The sequence below is a fragment of the Festucalex cinctus genome, chromosome 10, assembly GCF_051991245.1.
Source record: "Festucalex cinctus isolate MCC-2025b chromosome 10, RoL_Fcin_1.0, whole genome shotgun sequence".
Classification (NCBI taxonomy): Eukaryota; Metazoa; Chordata; class Actinopteri; order Syngnathiformes; family Syngnathidae; genus Festucalex; species Festucalex cinctus.
Window position 1 is genome coordinate 15415645 of NC_135420.1, and position 16183 is coordinate 15431827.

The following is a 16183-nucleotide window of genomic DNA, read 5'->3' on the forward strand; positions in this document are numbered from 1 at the left end:
ATTTTCTTATTCCTTGCTATGCACAAACCCAAAATCCTTACACTGCTTGTGAAAATTGGCGGTAGCGTTTAGTCGTTTTATTGTGCCTGTCCTCATTGTCCGTGGACAACTCAAACAAACAAAAATGCATTTTAGTTTGATGTACGTTGCTTTTGATGGGATATTAACCTATCTGCTTGTTATTCTACTTTCTTCTATTACTAGTTTTTCTTTGCCCTGGAAGTCTGAAAGCTGTTGGGGAACCCTCCTTTCAATTTGAAGCGGAGCAACAAGCTGGTGCCTGGTGCAAAGATCCGCTGCAAGCTGCTGACAAGATCTACTTCATGCCTTGGACTCCTTATAGGACAGACACTCTTATCGAATATTCCTCCCTGGATGACTTCCAAAATGCCCGGCAAACGATCACCTACAAGCTGCCCCACCGGGTGGATGGAACTGGATTTGTGGTCTATGATGGTGCGGTGTTTTTCAACAAAGAGCGCACCCGCAACATCGTCAAGTTTGACCTGCGAACTCGAATCAAGAGCGGCGAGGCCATCATCAACAACGCCAATTACCATGACACGTCACCCTATAAGTGGGGCGGTAAAACCGACATTGACCTGGCCGTAGATGAGAACGGCCTGTGGGTGATCTACGCGACAGAGCAGAACAACGGCATGATCGTAATCAGCCAGTTGAACCCCTACACGCTCCGTTTTGAGGCGACGTGGGAGACTGCCTATGACAAACGCTCAGCCTCCAATGCCTTCATGGCCTGTGGAGTACTCTATGTGGTGCGCTCCACCTATGAAGACAATGAAAGCGAAGTCAGCAAGAGCATGATCGATTACATCTACAATAGTAAACAGAACCGTGGGGAATATGTTGATATCCACTTTCCCAATCAGTACCAGTACATTGCATCTGTGGATTATAATCCGCGAGATAACCAGCTGTACGTGTGGAATAATTTTTACATCCTGAGGTACAACCTGGAGTTCGGGCCACCGGATCCAGCTCATGGTAAGAGTGCTTCAACTGATGTTGTGTTATATATCTCAAACTGTAATTGTTGACGTTTTGGCGCATAAAAACCATCATTAGAAAGCACGGTTTAATGTACAAACATTTAATTACAGAGGTGAGCACTTTTGTTTCTCGTCTCTTCCCATCATTGACGGGTGCCCACATTTTCTGAGAGGACCTACATTTTCGACGAGTGCCTTATGACGCAAAGCCTTGAATAAAACACATGGACTGAGAGAGGAACGTCTGTACTGACCCAGATTGATGGACAAAAATGTCTATTTTTTCAAGGCTTTGCATCATAACGCATTTGCATATGAGTCCTCAAGTTAAGGCGCACTAGACCTAAGGCGTTTCGACTTTACAACGGTTATGCCCTGTCTGCCATTTTGTCCCCGTCCGCCAGGGTTTTCTCCTCGTCAGCTATTTAGCCAGTAGCTAGTGCTAGCGCTTGTGCACTTGTGGGAATATCTTTAGCTTTTTCTAGCTCTTCTTTTTTTCCACATAATGGCCCCAAAGAAGAAAGCTACATCTTCTATCAATGTTGGTCCAGCCAAAAGAAAAGCAATTATCATGGAAACGAAGCTAGACATCATAAACAGATCACAGAAAGGAGAGACACAGACCAACATCGACAAAGACTTGTACTTCAGTCGTACAGCATCTTGATATAATACTGTTTTCCAGTGTGGCCCTAATACACCTTTTTCGTTCTCAGTGTAGAGAAACTTTGAGCTGTAGGGTCCAATGGTGTGTGGGCTCTGTAGTAAACAACCCCTTGAAGCTAGCTGCCATATCATAATGAATCAGTATCTTGGGGATTTAGGTAGGTTTACCATGTGGGCATTCCCTGAGTCGTGCCAAAAGCTCGAGGGACCTCTGCTAGTCTTTTTATTTTTTATTTTTATTTATTTTTTGTGGAGAGATATACTCTCAGCCTTGGAAACATACATGCCCGGACAGGTGCAAAATCTGGCCTGGAGCAAGGTTAGATCACTCCCCAAGTGATGTTGGAAATCTAAATCTCTCCTGACCAGGAAATACATGTATTCGCTGTAGAAGACTGTAAGGACTTAAGGTTCTGCCTAAGAGACACAAATGGGGACCAAATATGCACCAGTCAGGTTATCATTTGAAACGCATGCTTTTTAAACAGCTGCAATGAAGCTGAGAAGGGGGTCTGAAATAGAATCTAGCCTAAGAATACAATAACAGTAATTAACCTAATCCCGCCACGCCCTGCGTCCTAAACACATGTCCTGACGGTTGCAGTCAGTTAGCGGTCAGTGAGGTCAAGCAAGTTTTTCACAGATTAACACTGGGCTCAGAATTTGGTAACGTGTTTGCTTGCCGACTTGGGCATTGATAGGAGTGAGATTGGGGCAGTCACAATGGGCTCAACCTGTTGAACCACATAAGTCAAAGCCAAGGCAGGGGGCTGGTTGTCTATAAATGACTATTTAGGTTTAAGAGCAAAGCATCACTTATGTTTCTCGAGAGGAAAATAGTGTAATAAGCAGAGTAGAAATTTAAGTACAAAATTAGTTTCATAAAATCAAAAATGAAAACTAGGGGTGTTAAAAAAAAAATCGATTCGGCGATATATCGCGATACTACATCGCGCGATTCTCGAATCGATTCAATAATCGGCAGAATCGTTTTTTTTTTATTTTTATTTTTTATTTTTTTTTAGGATTCACACCTTGAGCATGGAAGAATGTTATATGAACGGAACATTAAGCCTTAATATTTTATTTTAATGCTGTTCAAACATGAAACAGATTACAACCTCTATAAGACTGAAATTTCAGATAAATAAATAATACATTTTCATATAAATCTTACACTCTACAAGCTTACTGATTAGTATTTTCTAAATTTGAATGAAAAAAAATCGCAACAATCGACTTATAAATTCGTATCGGGATTAATCGGTATCGAATCGAATCGTGACCTGTGAATCGTGATACGAATCGAATCGTCAGGTACTAGACAATTCACACCCCTAATGAAAACCAGTTGGTTGTTCATAATTAAGTGGAAATATTGTCCATATATTTTTGCTGTCGTCTGTTTTCATAATTGTTCTTTAACCAGGCAAACGTATACATTTTTTTTGTTTTTTTTTAATTTATCCGAATACCCAATTGTTCGATAGAATTTTCAGTAGGGTAGCTGAATACCAAAATATATATTTCATAGCGGCAGCCCTAATTTTAAATGAGCCAGATTTCATGGACACAAACATTGCATCCATTTCAAATTTGTATTGAACAAAATAACAACTTTCTGTTAGCTGTTTGAGGAACTGTCTTCATTTCTATTTGCACATGCACCTAAACACCCAAAGGAATACAGTACATTGCATTTTGATGGAATTTGTTTAGAAATATATTCAACATCATATTGTCTCACCAATATGTCGGTGAGTTATTTGTCTTGTCTGTTTTGTGTTGTCTACGAAGACTTTGTTCTCTCCTTGACAAATGAGGCATTTGCGTGGTCTCGCTGCTGACTAATGCATGTCGAGCATCAGTCGATGAGCGCAGGGGAGAATAGTCTGAGATGATCATCAAGATGTCAGTAAACTTGTCCTCCCACATGGCTGATGTTGACACATAAATGATGGGCACTTTCGTTTGCCTGTCGCCAGACGGCCTCTTTGTGATATCTTCATGCTCGCCTCATTGACTTTCCCGCAATCACAGTGCACAAGTTTTCAGCTACCAAAAAAAAACAACTGGAATAATACTCCAGATTTGCTGGAGACACGAAGCACTGATGACAACACTTTAGCATCTAATTGTGCAGAAATTATTTTTACATGGCCAATTATGATTGTAATGATGATGTTAAAGCTAAAGACAAATGATCTGCGGGGTGTTTTAATCAAAGCACACACGTAGAAGACAAGTGGAAGATGCTACAGCTGCTAGTGATGCATTCGGCAATCAACATGGACCGCACTCGGAGCCTCCTTCCCTTTTGTCAGTTGCACAAACATGTCATGTTGCTCGTTCATCATAGAATTCAATCGCGGTAAAGTGATGTTGAGGCCTTGTGTGGCAGACAGTTGGATTGTTGTCAAGTCCAATAGCGCTGCTCATGTTGAGGCTAGATCATCTCTTGTAGGATTATGGGGTGCAGATGGGGTCACATCCAACAAGCGTCTCCACTGGAAGTGGACATTAAATGGGTCAGTGAGTCCCTCGCTTGGCTTTGACCAGCAAGCCCCATAATCCACTCGTTTACTCATGGCTCCGTGCCTTTGTTCCTTCTTGCATATGGGAGCTCGTAAAATAACATATTCCTACGTCTGTTCTTTTAACTGAGATGATTAAATTGATTTAAATGCGCTTTTCCTCACTGAAATCTCATTCTGTGGGTATTTTATTCATGCCAAGCACTGTGATATGTGGCATTAAACTACCGAATAAGCATGTTGAGATTTTTTTTTTTACTCCAAATATGCACAAACAGCCTATATTTGCTGCCTCGATAGGGCACAGGTGAGCTTTGGTAGCCTTTTTATTTATCCCTTGTTGCAGAATTAAATTCTGAATTACTGCCATATAAAAGCCCTCGGCACCACATTTATTGCCCACACAAATCAAGTCCTCCTCTTTTAATTGCGCAGATGTCAATACATTTGCATACGGATTCAAGCCTTGTTGCACTGTGGAATTATACATCTGGAAGAAAGTATAAAAGAGGAAAAAAACACATTTGTGTGAATTGTTGAGGTGCTGCTCGTGAATGTGTTTGCCCAATTGCTTAAAAGTAGGGTGACCTTTTTTTGATTTCCAAAAAGAGGACACTCAGCCTGGCCTCAAGACACATAAATGATACTGAAAGTTTACTCAAAGATGCCATAAATTATCACTATTATAGTATTTTAACTATTTTAACGTCTTCTGTATGGGTAGAAAAGAAAACCAGAAAAATAATAATAATAATCTAACGCTCTTTTGAAAGTCTTACTTGACAAATGAATAATGACATAATGTTCTAAGCCCAACTTTTTTGCTCCCATGATCGACTTTTTATTTTATTTTATTTTATTTTATTTTATTTTATTTTATTTTATTTTATTTTATTTTATTTTATTTTATTTTATTTTATTTTATTTTATTTTATTTTATTTTATTTTATTCTAATGTGGTGGGCAGGGATCGAACCTGCACCGCAACCACTTCTCTGGTTTGTGAGTGTAGAGCACTACCAATAAGAAATTCTGGCCCCTGGTTTCACCTTAGAAATGTATTTGAAAGCTTAGAAAGTGTGGTGCGTAAAAAGCGAACCAACTTTTACTTTTAAAAATTTTAAAATATAACAATAACTTGGGACCAGTCTGTGGTCTAACAGTCGTGGTAACAACACGGCACACTCTGCCTTTCATTTGTTCCGCAATGAAAATTTTCAATGAGTTAATAAAAAAAATAAAAAAATGAAAAAACTGAAAAATTTGGTCAACCTATTTTAATGGGGAAGCCAACCCCAAAACTGTTCTTTTAATATGTTGATTGTGCCCCCAGTCGTCTGAACACAGCATTCTTATTACAGTTACATTTGCGTAAGCAATAAAATTCACCTATTTTTATCCATCTCAGGGGGCGGCCATTTTGTCACTTTCTGTCGAATGAAAATGACATCACAGTTGCTCAGGCCTCTGGTGACGACCAATGACGGTTCATCTGTCTAAGTTTGGTCATGTGATGTTTGCAGGCTGAGCCGTGATTGGTCATTACCTGAAGCCTCAGCAACAGTGATGTCATTTTCAGTCAACATCACATGGAAAATGGCCACCATCTGAGATGAATGTAAATGGATGAATTTTGCTGGTTTATTCATATTCCACAAACACAATATTAATCAGAATACAGTGTAGATGAGCGGGGCTGCATATAAGATATTATTGTCAAGAACATTTTTGGATTGACTTCTCTTCTAAAGTACTCCATGTGTTGCCCAAAGTGTACCCGGTGTACTGTGTGCATGTCTACTTGTGTTGTTACGGCATGCATTCACCCCACAGAGCGAGGCTCTTAGCATTTGACGAATATAAAGCTTTCTGAGAAGCACCGCTGTGATATATTCTTGTCTTTGGCGGCACTTACATGGAGGTCAAACTTCCCATGGCAACATTTAGAGGAAATGCAGAGACAACAGAGAGAGGCAGACGAGACTCATCATCAAGCTTTCATAAGGCACCGCAAGGTGTTTGGCTAAAATGCCAGCTCTGTGTTGCCACCATGCTCGACTGTGCGGCAGCAAGCAAGCATTAGGATGCATTTAAAACAACCAATTTGATTGTTTGCCTTGACAACACTCCCTCCCAGAACCTCCCTCCCTCCTCCTCCTCCCTCCCCAGCCTCCTGTCAGCTGCCCAACTAGACACACGAGTGAAAAAGGAGTGAGTACTGATGTGTAAAATCACCCCTTTTTGGTTTGTTTCTCAGTCCTGTCATATTCTCAGCTATCACATCTTATTGTCTCCCCCTTTGACTCCTATTGCAGGTTCTGTTTTGGTGTTTTCTCCTTTTCCCTCTCGAATACCTTACATTACCTCTTAAAACCTCAAGTCCCCGAGGGTGCACATTGACTTTACATTGGGCCGCTATCTTAAAGCTACTGCTGTTCAGCTCCCTGATGCTGTTGCAGCTAAAATATATACCATCTTGCTTGCAGAAAAAAAAATATATAAGAACAGCATTGATGTTCAGTCATTTGCAGTACATTAGTGTAGCTTGCCCTTTTAAGGAAATGGACTGACTCTACTGTCACTTCTGACACGGTTTGCCTCCCTCCTTCAAGAGTGCACAAGTGCACGTATTGGTCATTTGATGTTTTTTCTGGCGTTCTTCCTGAAGTCAAATCTAAAGCCTTCGTCAAACTGTTCAAATCATGCAAAATGAGCACTGCGGACTAAATGACAGGATTTAAGTAAATCCTTAGCTGCGCCTTTGGGAAACTGTACAAAGAAGGCCGTCACGCATGTCTAGTTTTAGACATTTAAAAATATTTATTCACTAGTGTGGGAGAGATTTTTTCTCTCTCTCCCTCTCTCTTTTTTTTTGCTATACATTACTGCACTGAAGCTGCTGATGAGAACTCATTTTGCCTTAGCTGTAATCATCTTATGTCGAACACGCCTTATCCTTTGGGAAGTGACCGTGCTATTGATGAAATGCACATGTTCCAATCCAACACGCCATCAGTCAGTTTTCTATCCAAATGTGTCACCACTAGTAATCCTTAGCTTATTTTCCACATCCTGAAATTTCCATACACAGTTTTGATGGTTGGTTCCCATCCCAGGAAAGTACAGTTTTAACAGTATGAAGGTTCTGGTTTGACTATGATTGGACCTTTCTTTGTGTCATTTACATCTTATCTCTGTACTTGCATGGGTTATTTGTACTGTAGGCACTCTGTTTACCACACACAATCAAAATATGTATGGTTTGCCATACATTGGAGCCATGTGATTGAGTGGTTATCAATCCAGCATGTACCCACCTAAAGGCCACAGTCAGAGCTGAGAGGCTGCAGCTTCTGTGATCCTGAACTGATTGTTACAGATTATTGCATGATGTATGGCTGTTCCTTCCTCCTTTTTGACTGTAGTTTAAAGTAATTCATACAAAACCACCCACCACGCACCGCCAAGCCATATAAATACGCATTTAGCGTTTTAACAATACTTAACCATATTTATGATTTACGCGAGCGGCATACTTACCGCACTGGCTCCATTCAAATGAATGGGAGCGAGCCCCAGTTTTCCATCTTTATCTCGCCTGTCCTCTTTCTGTAAAAACGTGTTTTCCTGGACTGACAGCACGTGGATTAAAAATGTGTTGTATGAGGAGTCTCAGAATGCAATACAGGCTTGTACAGTTCTCATCACAAGGAGTCTTCGGGCCCCATTTTTTGTACCAAACGCAGTCTAACTGTGCACTTTAGTTGAGTTTTTTTTTTTTTTTTTTTCTTTTGGGATTTTCCTAGACAAGTCAAATTGGGCGTCTGGGTGCGTTTGCACTGTTGTGCACCATTGTGGGATGGAAAACAGCCAACCCCAGCCAATTGAAGAATTTAATGTATTTTTATGAAACAGTAAATTGCATTGTTTTAATAAGCTGTCATTGTGTAGCTATGCTATAATCATGTTGCTTAGGGAATAAGCAACATGATTTGTGGGGGGGGGGGGGGGGGGGTGAAAACATTTTTTCAGCTATATTATAATGACATATCTACACTTATTAACTAAAAACCTTGCCCAGATGGGCCATAAGTCTAGGTTCATCCATGAGGTTGGGAGGTCAGGAAAAAACGAGCATCAAACCTACTTCTACTTCTGGAACTCATTTGAGTACCATGCCAAAATGTTTATGTGCACACCTGTTTACAACATACGCTGTTTTCAGAAATGAATGGAAGTGCAGCACGCTCTGCTTCTCCGACGATGTCAGAGTGAATTATCCAACGCAACACTGAGTTGACGGCAGCGTACAAGTTCCGATTGGTTTCCACTTGTAATGAAGAAAGGTTTTTCTTTTTAGTTTAATGAATTTTCTTCTTCTTCTTCTTCTTCTTCTTCTTCTTCTTCTTCTTCTCTCTTTTTTTAAGCATTAATTTATCAACAAATGAAGCTTACAGGCTTACAAAAACTTTTTAGTTTAATGAATTTTCTTGTTTTGTTTTCCTTTTCCTTCTTCATTTCTTTTCCTTCTTCTTCTTCTTCTTCTTCTTCTTCTTCTTCTTCTTCTTCTTCTTCTTCTTCATGTTCTGTCTCTGCATTACTGTCAACTTCTGGCCACCAACGGTAATGCACCAAAAGTATTTTAACTGCCAAAAGAAAGCCAACACAATTAGGGTAGCAGTCCTAACTATAATTTTAATATATGCAAGTTACACCGGAGTATACAATTGCAAGAACAGCCAAACTATGAGAACAAGTATGACTTGTAGTCTGAAAAATGTGGTGTGTGTGCTTGTGCGAGTGTGGTGTCAATAAACATTTTGAAATCCACATATGTCATCAGATCTAGTGTTTAAACCCACTACGTGACCAAGAGCATTAGACTTGTCGAGGCCTCTAAATTGCCACCTGGTCTGTACACATCACATGATGGGTAGAATTTCATCTCAGCTTACTGGAGATAACCGGAACTGTGAAGAAGAAGCTAGCAATGTAAAGGAATGACTGTGTGAAGGCCGACTTCTTTACTGCCAGGCTGCCACTTGTTGTGTAGCTTTTTTTAACTGGTCTCATACTTGGGACATCCTAAGTCGTCACGCTAAGTTACGATGTACCAGTGAAGATAACTGAAGCGATGAAATCCCACATTAGGGATTTACAGCTCTGTGATGTTGTGTTATGGGAGAACAACCCAGTGTCTGTTGGATTTAGAATATGTCCAGTACATGAGGTGAGGACATCACCTGTTTCTTGGAATATCTGAGACATAAATGCCAGCTGTTGTTTGCCCAGCCCTCTCATCTTTTACAACACATTTTCACAAAAACACCTCAAGATAGTTTCTCTAATTTTCTGGTTGCAAATGACGTAGCTACAAATGCTAAAAAAATTACAAGGCTGACTGAAACAAACCTGGGGTTACTATTTACACTCACAAAGAGTTGTTTCACATGAAAGAGAGTAGAGGGCGTGATTATACTTTCACTGAGCTTTATAGCCGACGGGATCCACAGTCTCTTGTTTGATTACGGTCTGAGCGAGAAACAAGGCGTATTAAAATAATTATTACACAGACTTTACATTGGTCCTCACCAACACGTGCTTTTGAAGGGATTTACTCACATGGGCCTTATTATTGTTTTTCAGTAATCCGCACCTGCAGTATGCATGACTTTTTTTTTTTTTTCAAAATGTGTATGTAGGGCATGGGTGCATCAACATGTGAGCCTATGTGTACAGTTTTCCCTGAAATAGACACCTCCTTGTGTGTACAGCATTAAATAGCAGTCTGCTTGGTACATTTGGAGTTAATACTTGAAATTTGAGGCACGTACAGTACAGAGAAAAGCTGCTGGGAGGGGGAGTTGGGGGCGTTCAAGATGTAGTCTGGCAGCTGCTACGTCTGTGCTTTATATTTTGCTGTCAAGGTGTAGATTACAGTGCAGAACGTATACATATTTGATGCGTGGGAAATATTAGAGACAACAATAACCGACATAAATTAGCTATTAGGTTATTTTGCCTGAGATGTGAACGCATTGTGTATATTGTGCCACGGCGCCAATGGACATGGCTCATGGGAAATTATTAGATTTTTCTTTTGCTGCGCTTTCCTCATATTTACTGCTGATATGCAAGCAATCAAATGGAGTCTTCCCGCCTCACATCCACAAATGCAACGGAGAGTGAAAGACATGTAATCCAATTTCCTCAGGGTATTATCGCTGTTATTGGCAGATATCTGGATGCATCACAAACATATTGTGAATTACAGCACTGCTTTGTAGTCAAGAACAACTCCATATGTGCAGGGTGTATATTGAGATGGCTAACTAAATGTACAATGGCAATTGAAAGAGGAAATGCATTTTTTCACTGTTCACCAAAACGCTTTTTTTTATCTTTTTTTATCATCCATCTACTAGGTTATTTTACTGCCACAAAGACAAAATGTGGCTTCTCTTCTCTCTCGTGTTTGGGTTTCCATTCACTTTTAACTTTAACAATTCCTCCCCCATTAGGAGGTGATGGCCACCCAAGAGTGTACAAAAAGTACAGTAAGTCTCCCACAAAATGGGAACAAAGGGGTAAAGCTTCTAAGATCCCTCGCTTTTGAAATCATCTGGAGATTATTTCATGCTGTCTTCTCATGAGAATGTAGTGAAATGTATGCAGGGTTAAGGCTGTGTAACAACAACAAAATGTTGCTGCACTTCCAAAAAAAAAAAGTATGTCCTTTCATAACATGCTACAAACATTGCAAACATGCTGCAAAAGAAACTCTATTTGGCCATAGTTTCAAAGTGGATTAGGTTAAGATTATATTACTGAGAGCTAATCTCTTGTTTGGGATGTTTTATATTCTCATTGCTTTTAGGGATTTACTGGTTCTGATAAGTGGATGAGTTCAAATTTGACAACATAAAACAATTTTTAAGAAAATATAGGAAAATAATGTGGGATAATCACTTTTCCAGTTGTAGGCAATGTTTTTTTTTCCTTTTCCCAAAAAGATTATTCACATTACAAAATGGGGAAAGTGTAGGGTACTGTTGAGTGATAAAATAAAATCATCAATCAGTCAATTGTTCAAACGCAGTCCGTGTATCTCCAAGCAAAGTGACTGCATCCTTTTCATCTCTTCAGGACAAAACAAACATTTTGCTGATAATGTTTCTCGAATCCTTCTCACAATTTCACTCACGTCAGTTGACAACAGCTGGATGAATAGCCACAACGTAGTCCTGGTTCAAGAGAAAATCGCTTTGGTCAAACGTTTTTTTTGTTTTGTTTTTTTTTTCCCCTAGGGGTGACAAAATGAGGGCATTAATTTCGAGGTAATTTAAAGTTCCTTTAACGTCACTATTTTTTTATTTTTTATTTTTTTACGCTTGACAAATGTCTGCCCCTTATTTGGAAAGCCTGTACTGAGGGAATTCCAATTCGCAAAACAGCAGACATGTCCACGTCAGAATTTAACAGTAATATATTTAATAAAAATGCATATATATTTGAAGAGACCGGGGTCAAGTTGTATTTTACAATTTTAAAAATGTGAAGAATTTCACAATTTACTTCGTTAAAGATAGAAAAATGCACTGAGCTGTCACCAATGTCTTACAAATGCAATTATACCATCTAGTGGCAGAAAAAAAAATACCTCAACACAAATCAATATAACATTTTTTTAACAGTACAATACATAATCTTAATTTTAACTCAATTTTATGAATTATTATGAAATTACTCTTATCAATGACTAAAAGATGCAGCCCTTTGTATTAGTTTAACATATTTTTCTTCTTTTGCTGACAAGAGTCTGAATATTATAGATTTAGAACAGACATAAAATTTGCGAATAATCGTGAGTTAACTATTGAAGTCATGCGCTTAATAAAAATTCTAAATTTTAATCGCCTGACACCCCTAGTTTTTTGCCTTTGAGAATTTAGCACTGAGTAGCTAATACATTTTTGCTAAATCTAACAAAATGCTGAAAAGACAATCGAGCAATTGCGCTGGGTGAGAGTTTGTACAGAAGCTCCGCCCTTGAACGTTGGCATGTATTCAATAAATCATGTCTGGAAGCAACTGAGGTCAAATTGATCGCACCTGTTGGTTGCAACGAGTCAGTGTTGCTGTTGATCTGTTGGTTGTGTAATGAACCCCTCGTTCCCTTTGATTCAATATGTATCAAAGGGAAAAAGATCATTAGAGTTTACTCATTATTTACCACTTCCATGATCACTATGAAAATGTATTTTTTTCCTGTACAGACAATCGGTGACACATTGTAGCAGACTAGCATCTTTCCATACGTTTCCATTTTTTACATTTGTCCGCAGCAGAACTCGAACCGTGACCGTCCAGTTCAGTCCAGTCCAGTGACACATAAATAAGACCAAGCCCAAGTCCTTACAGATAAGCTACTGCCGGCCGGCCCTTAACCGAAGATTTAAGAGTCTGGAACAACCTCACATTGTCGATTGAAAGGGGAGCCATTAAGCGCTAATATATAAGACACATATGCTGTCAGTTTTCATTTGTTACCCTGCGATGACTGTGCCCTGCTGGTGATGTCTCATCTGAGGTGTGTGTGTGTGTGCGCACTCTGTATGTTGACGCGTACGCTCAACAACCCAACTTGTTCTCCTTCCTCTTCTCTCCCTACCTCTCATCTAAATATCTGTCGTCAGTGGGCGACCTTTCACCCCGCCGATAATTACGCAACCGCCGAGCTTGTCCACACAAGTGCAACAACGCGAGGTTATGAATAAAGTTTGTCCTGCATATTAGCAGCGCTTTGGAGGACGCTCGATGACAGCTAATTGAAGTCTCCCTTGAGCTGAGCGCAGCACAGACATAATTATCAAGGATCCTTTTCCCGCTTACGCCACACGGCCCAAAAGTGGGATTTCGCCATTATCAAAGATGTTATTCAGTCATGTGCTGCCAGACTCATGGCTAACAGAAACGTGTCCTCTTCTACATCTCTGTGAACAAGAGGCTATTTTAATACCGTCGGGTTAATTCCTCACAGCTTTTATTGGATTAAATTAAACCGAGCTATGGCATAAAGGTAATACGATTATTGTACCGCTGGCTGGCTGGATTACCGACTGGCAGCATATTCCATGTACATGAACAGCAGTGGTCAGAGTGGCTGCTTTGTTTATGCATGAATATCTCAGGGCAGTAGACCTCACATTCATATTAGCCTCTTTCTCACGCAGGAAAGTGGATTTGTCTTCATTATGAACCTCCCAAATGGAATACTTTAGCAGTTTAACTAATACCGATTTCATTCGATTCACTTCATATTCGAGGATTTTCTTGCCCTCACGGTGTTTTCAGAGGGATCTTTTTTTTTTTTTTGTGGTGAGTTTCTAAATCAATTAGCCTAAATGGATTACTTTAATTCAGAGTATGTTGCTATGACTGAACCAATCAAGGTCATATTGGGACAAGTGCTGTCAAAGTTAAAGCCTGAACTAATTAACGCATTTGCTCCCAATAACTTATAAATATGTTTTTTAAAAATGTTTTGTGTCCCAAAGACGTATTTATATGTTTTTTTTGTGTTTTTTTTTATGCTAGAGCATTGATGCAGCCTCTCAACTACCAAGAACGGTTGTAGAAATGGTAGTTATTACACAAACGGCAAGCTGGTGGCAGCAGAGCAAAGGAGATCAACCAGGGCCATGTTGAAAAGTAACTCAATTACTCACAATTCTAAATAGATTTGTGAAAATTGATTAAACTTCACTATATTCTAATGCCAATTGCTGCAAAACGGAAACAAAAGAAATATACTTTTTTTTTTCCCTGATGAAAGAAGAGACTTTAATCTTTCTTTTGATAGGTTCCATATTTTTATAGCAATTGAACACAATATTCTGTGGGCCTTGCAAAATCAGTCAAAATCCAGTAAAACAGCCGGGAGCGAACGGGATTGCTAATGTGAAAATGGCTGGGAGCGAATGAGTTAATTAATCACAATATATATATATATATATATATATATATATATATATATATATATATATATATATATAAAGTTAAAGGTAGCACAGGTTGTGTTTGAACAATAAACATAATTACATGCATTAAAGTAAAGCATTTAATTAATAAATGTTTATGGGACTATTTTTTTTTCCATTTTAAATTTTGCAAGTAATTAACTGATCAAAAAAAGAGGAGGATGAGAGCATGCAGAAGATCAAAAAATGTTGAAGACATTAATGTTGAAAATAACATAACGGGCTTGTCAAATTTGGCGGGCAAAATGTGTTAAGGAAATATCCTGATTAATTAAGCTAGGAATCGTGATTAATCAAAATTCTAAGATGTGATTAATCTAGGACTCAAATATTATTATGTAGATGTTTACATAGTTTGTCATACTGTATTTTAAGTTTTCTGGGTGGCATTTTGAGACTTTTTCACTTCTGAATCAATACCGATATTGCAGTCCAAAACCGATATCAGCAGGAATGATACATGTTTTTATTTATAAACCGAAATGTTAGAAGATACTTGATCAGTGGTACTATTCAAACAAAGAACAATAGTCAGCAACTGTTGGTATAACATTTGGATTACCTAACTTCAGCCTCAGACATGAGAATGTAGCTAATGCACTTGAAAAAAAAAATCAATACAAATAAAATTCAAAAGGATCCTTGAGATATAAACAATATTTCAATAAAAAAAAAATATACCTATAATTCAGAGATTTTCGATGAAGACCCATATAATCCGATTTTTTGGCTGATATCGGACCAATATCTGATATCAATTGATGGGCCGATACATTGGACCAATTGTAGTGCATCGCCGATAAATCCAAATCGATCAATTATTACTGAGGTATTAACCTTTTTTGTTGAACGCAGATTCTGTTGCAATGCTCCTGTGTGGGTGTGCGTGTGTGTGTTTGTGCTGCACTCTGCAAGTGCCTGGGGCCTGCACCTCACACACACACACAAAGATCGGTGAAATGCAGCACACTTCTCCCCCAATCACACTCAGAAGGCTGAGAAAAGCAGTCTTGTTTTATTTTTTACTCCGTTGCTGGAATGGGCAACCTAAACGATGTCAGTGCTACTTGACAAAAAAAAAAAAAAAAAATCCATTCTAAATTAGGACAAAATTTGTGCATGTGCTTGTTTTTTATTGAAGCAATGTACAGAATTGTATCTCAGTATATTTTAATGCATTTTTTTTTTTTTTTTTTTACAATACTTTTCCCCAAAATCTTCCAAGTCAGAGATACTATTTTTGTCCTGTGTCATTCAAAATCCCCAAATGAATAGGCCAGCACTCACCTGTATAACACAGTGAACTGCTTTATTGTAGGAACATCATCTATATTCTGTACAGCAATTTGCCCAAGCCACCAAACGCATTTGTAACACGAGTAAACGTTGTGTCCATGTTTTTGGAGGCTGTTTGTGTACTTTTGAGATCAGTGGTGCAGTGGCAGTGTAGCTTGAAATATTTCATGGCTGATAGCTAACGAAGCAGATAGGTTTGCATTGTAATATGTTGAACAATGTAATCTGTTTCCTGTTTTACCTGAAAGAGATTTTTATTTTTTTTTGCCTAAAATCTTGGTGCTGTTTTTTGTCATGACACATTTTCCCATCTTCTCTGATGGAGAATTAGCTTTGGGGCTTGAGGCACTCCTAAGCAATGTCTGCTGTATCGTGGTAAACATGTTTTAACTGATCAGCAACATTTGAGGAGACATTTTGATCATTCTCATAAATTCATTTGAAATTCCCGTCCCTGCTCCAATATAAGTTGATTTTTTTTTCAGAAAAAAATCTGACATAGTGCCCCCATGACAATAATGTCCTCATAGAATCATGCTGCTAGAGCACGTCAAAGACATTATAGTTATTATCATTCAAGATTTAGAGATTGTATTACAGAATTTTGACATTGTCTATGTTGCATCTTGGTGAAATA

General features: G+C 38.8%; 1 protein-coding gene across 1 annotated transcript in view; it reads left to right on the forward strand.

Moving 5' to 3' along the window:
- adgrl2a (adhesion G protein-coupled receptor L2a) overlaps positions 1-16183 on the forward strand; it is a 271298-nt gene that overhangs the window by 211276 nt on the left and 43839 nt on the right. Inside the window, exon 16 of the mRNA XM_077534344.1 lies at positions 205-1005. Coding sequence (XP_077390470.1) covers positions 205-1005 — 801 coding nt within the window. The remainder of the gene's footprint in view (positions 1-204; positions 1006-16183) is intronic.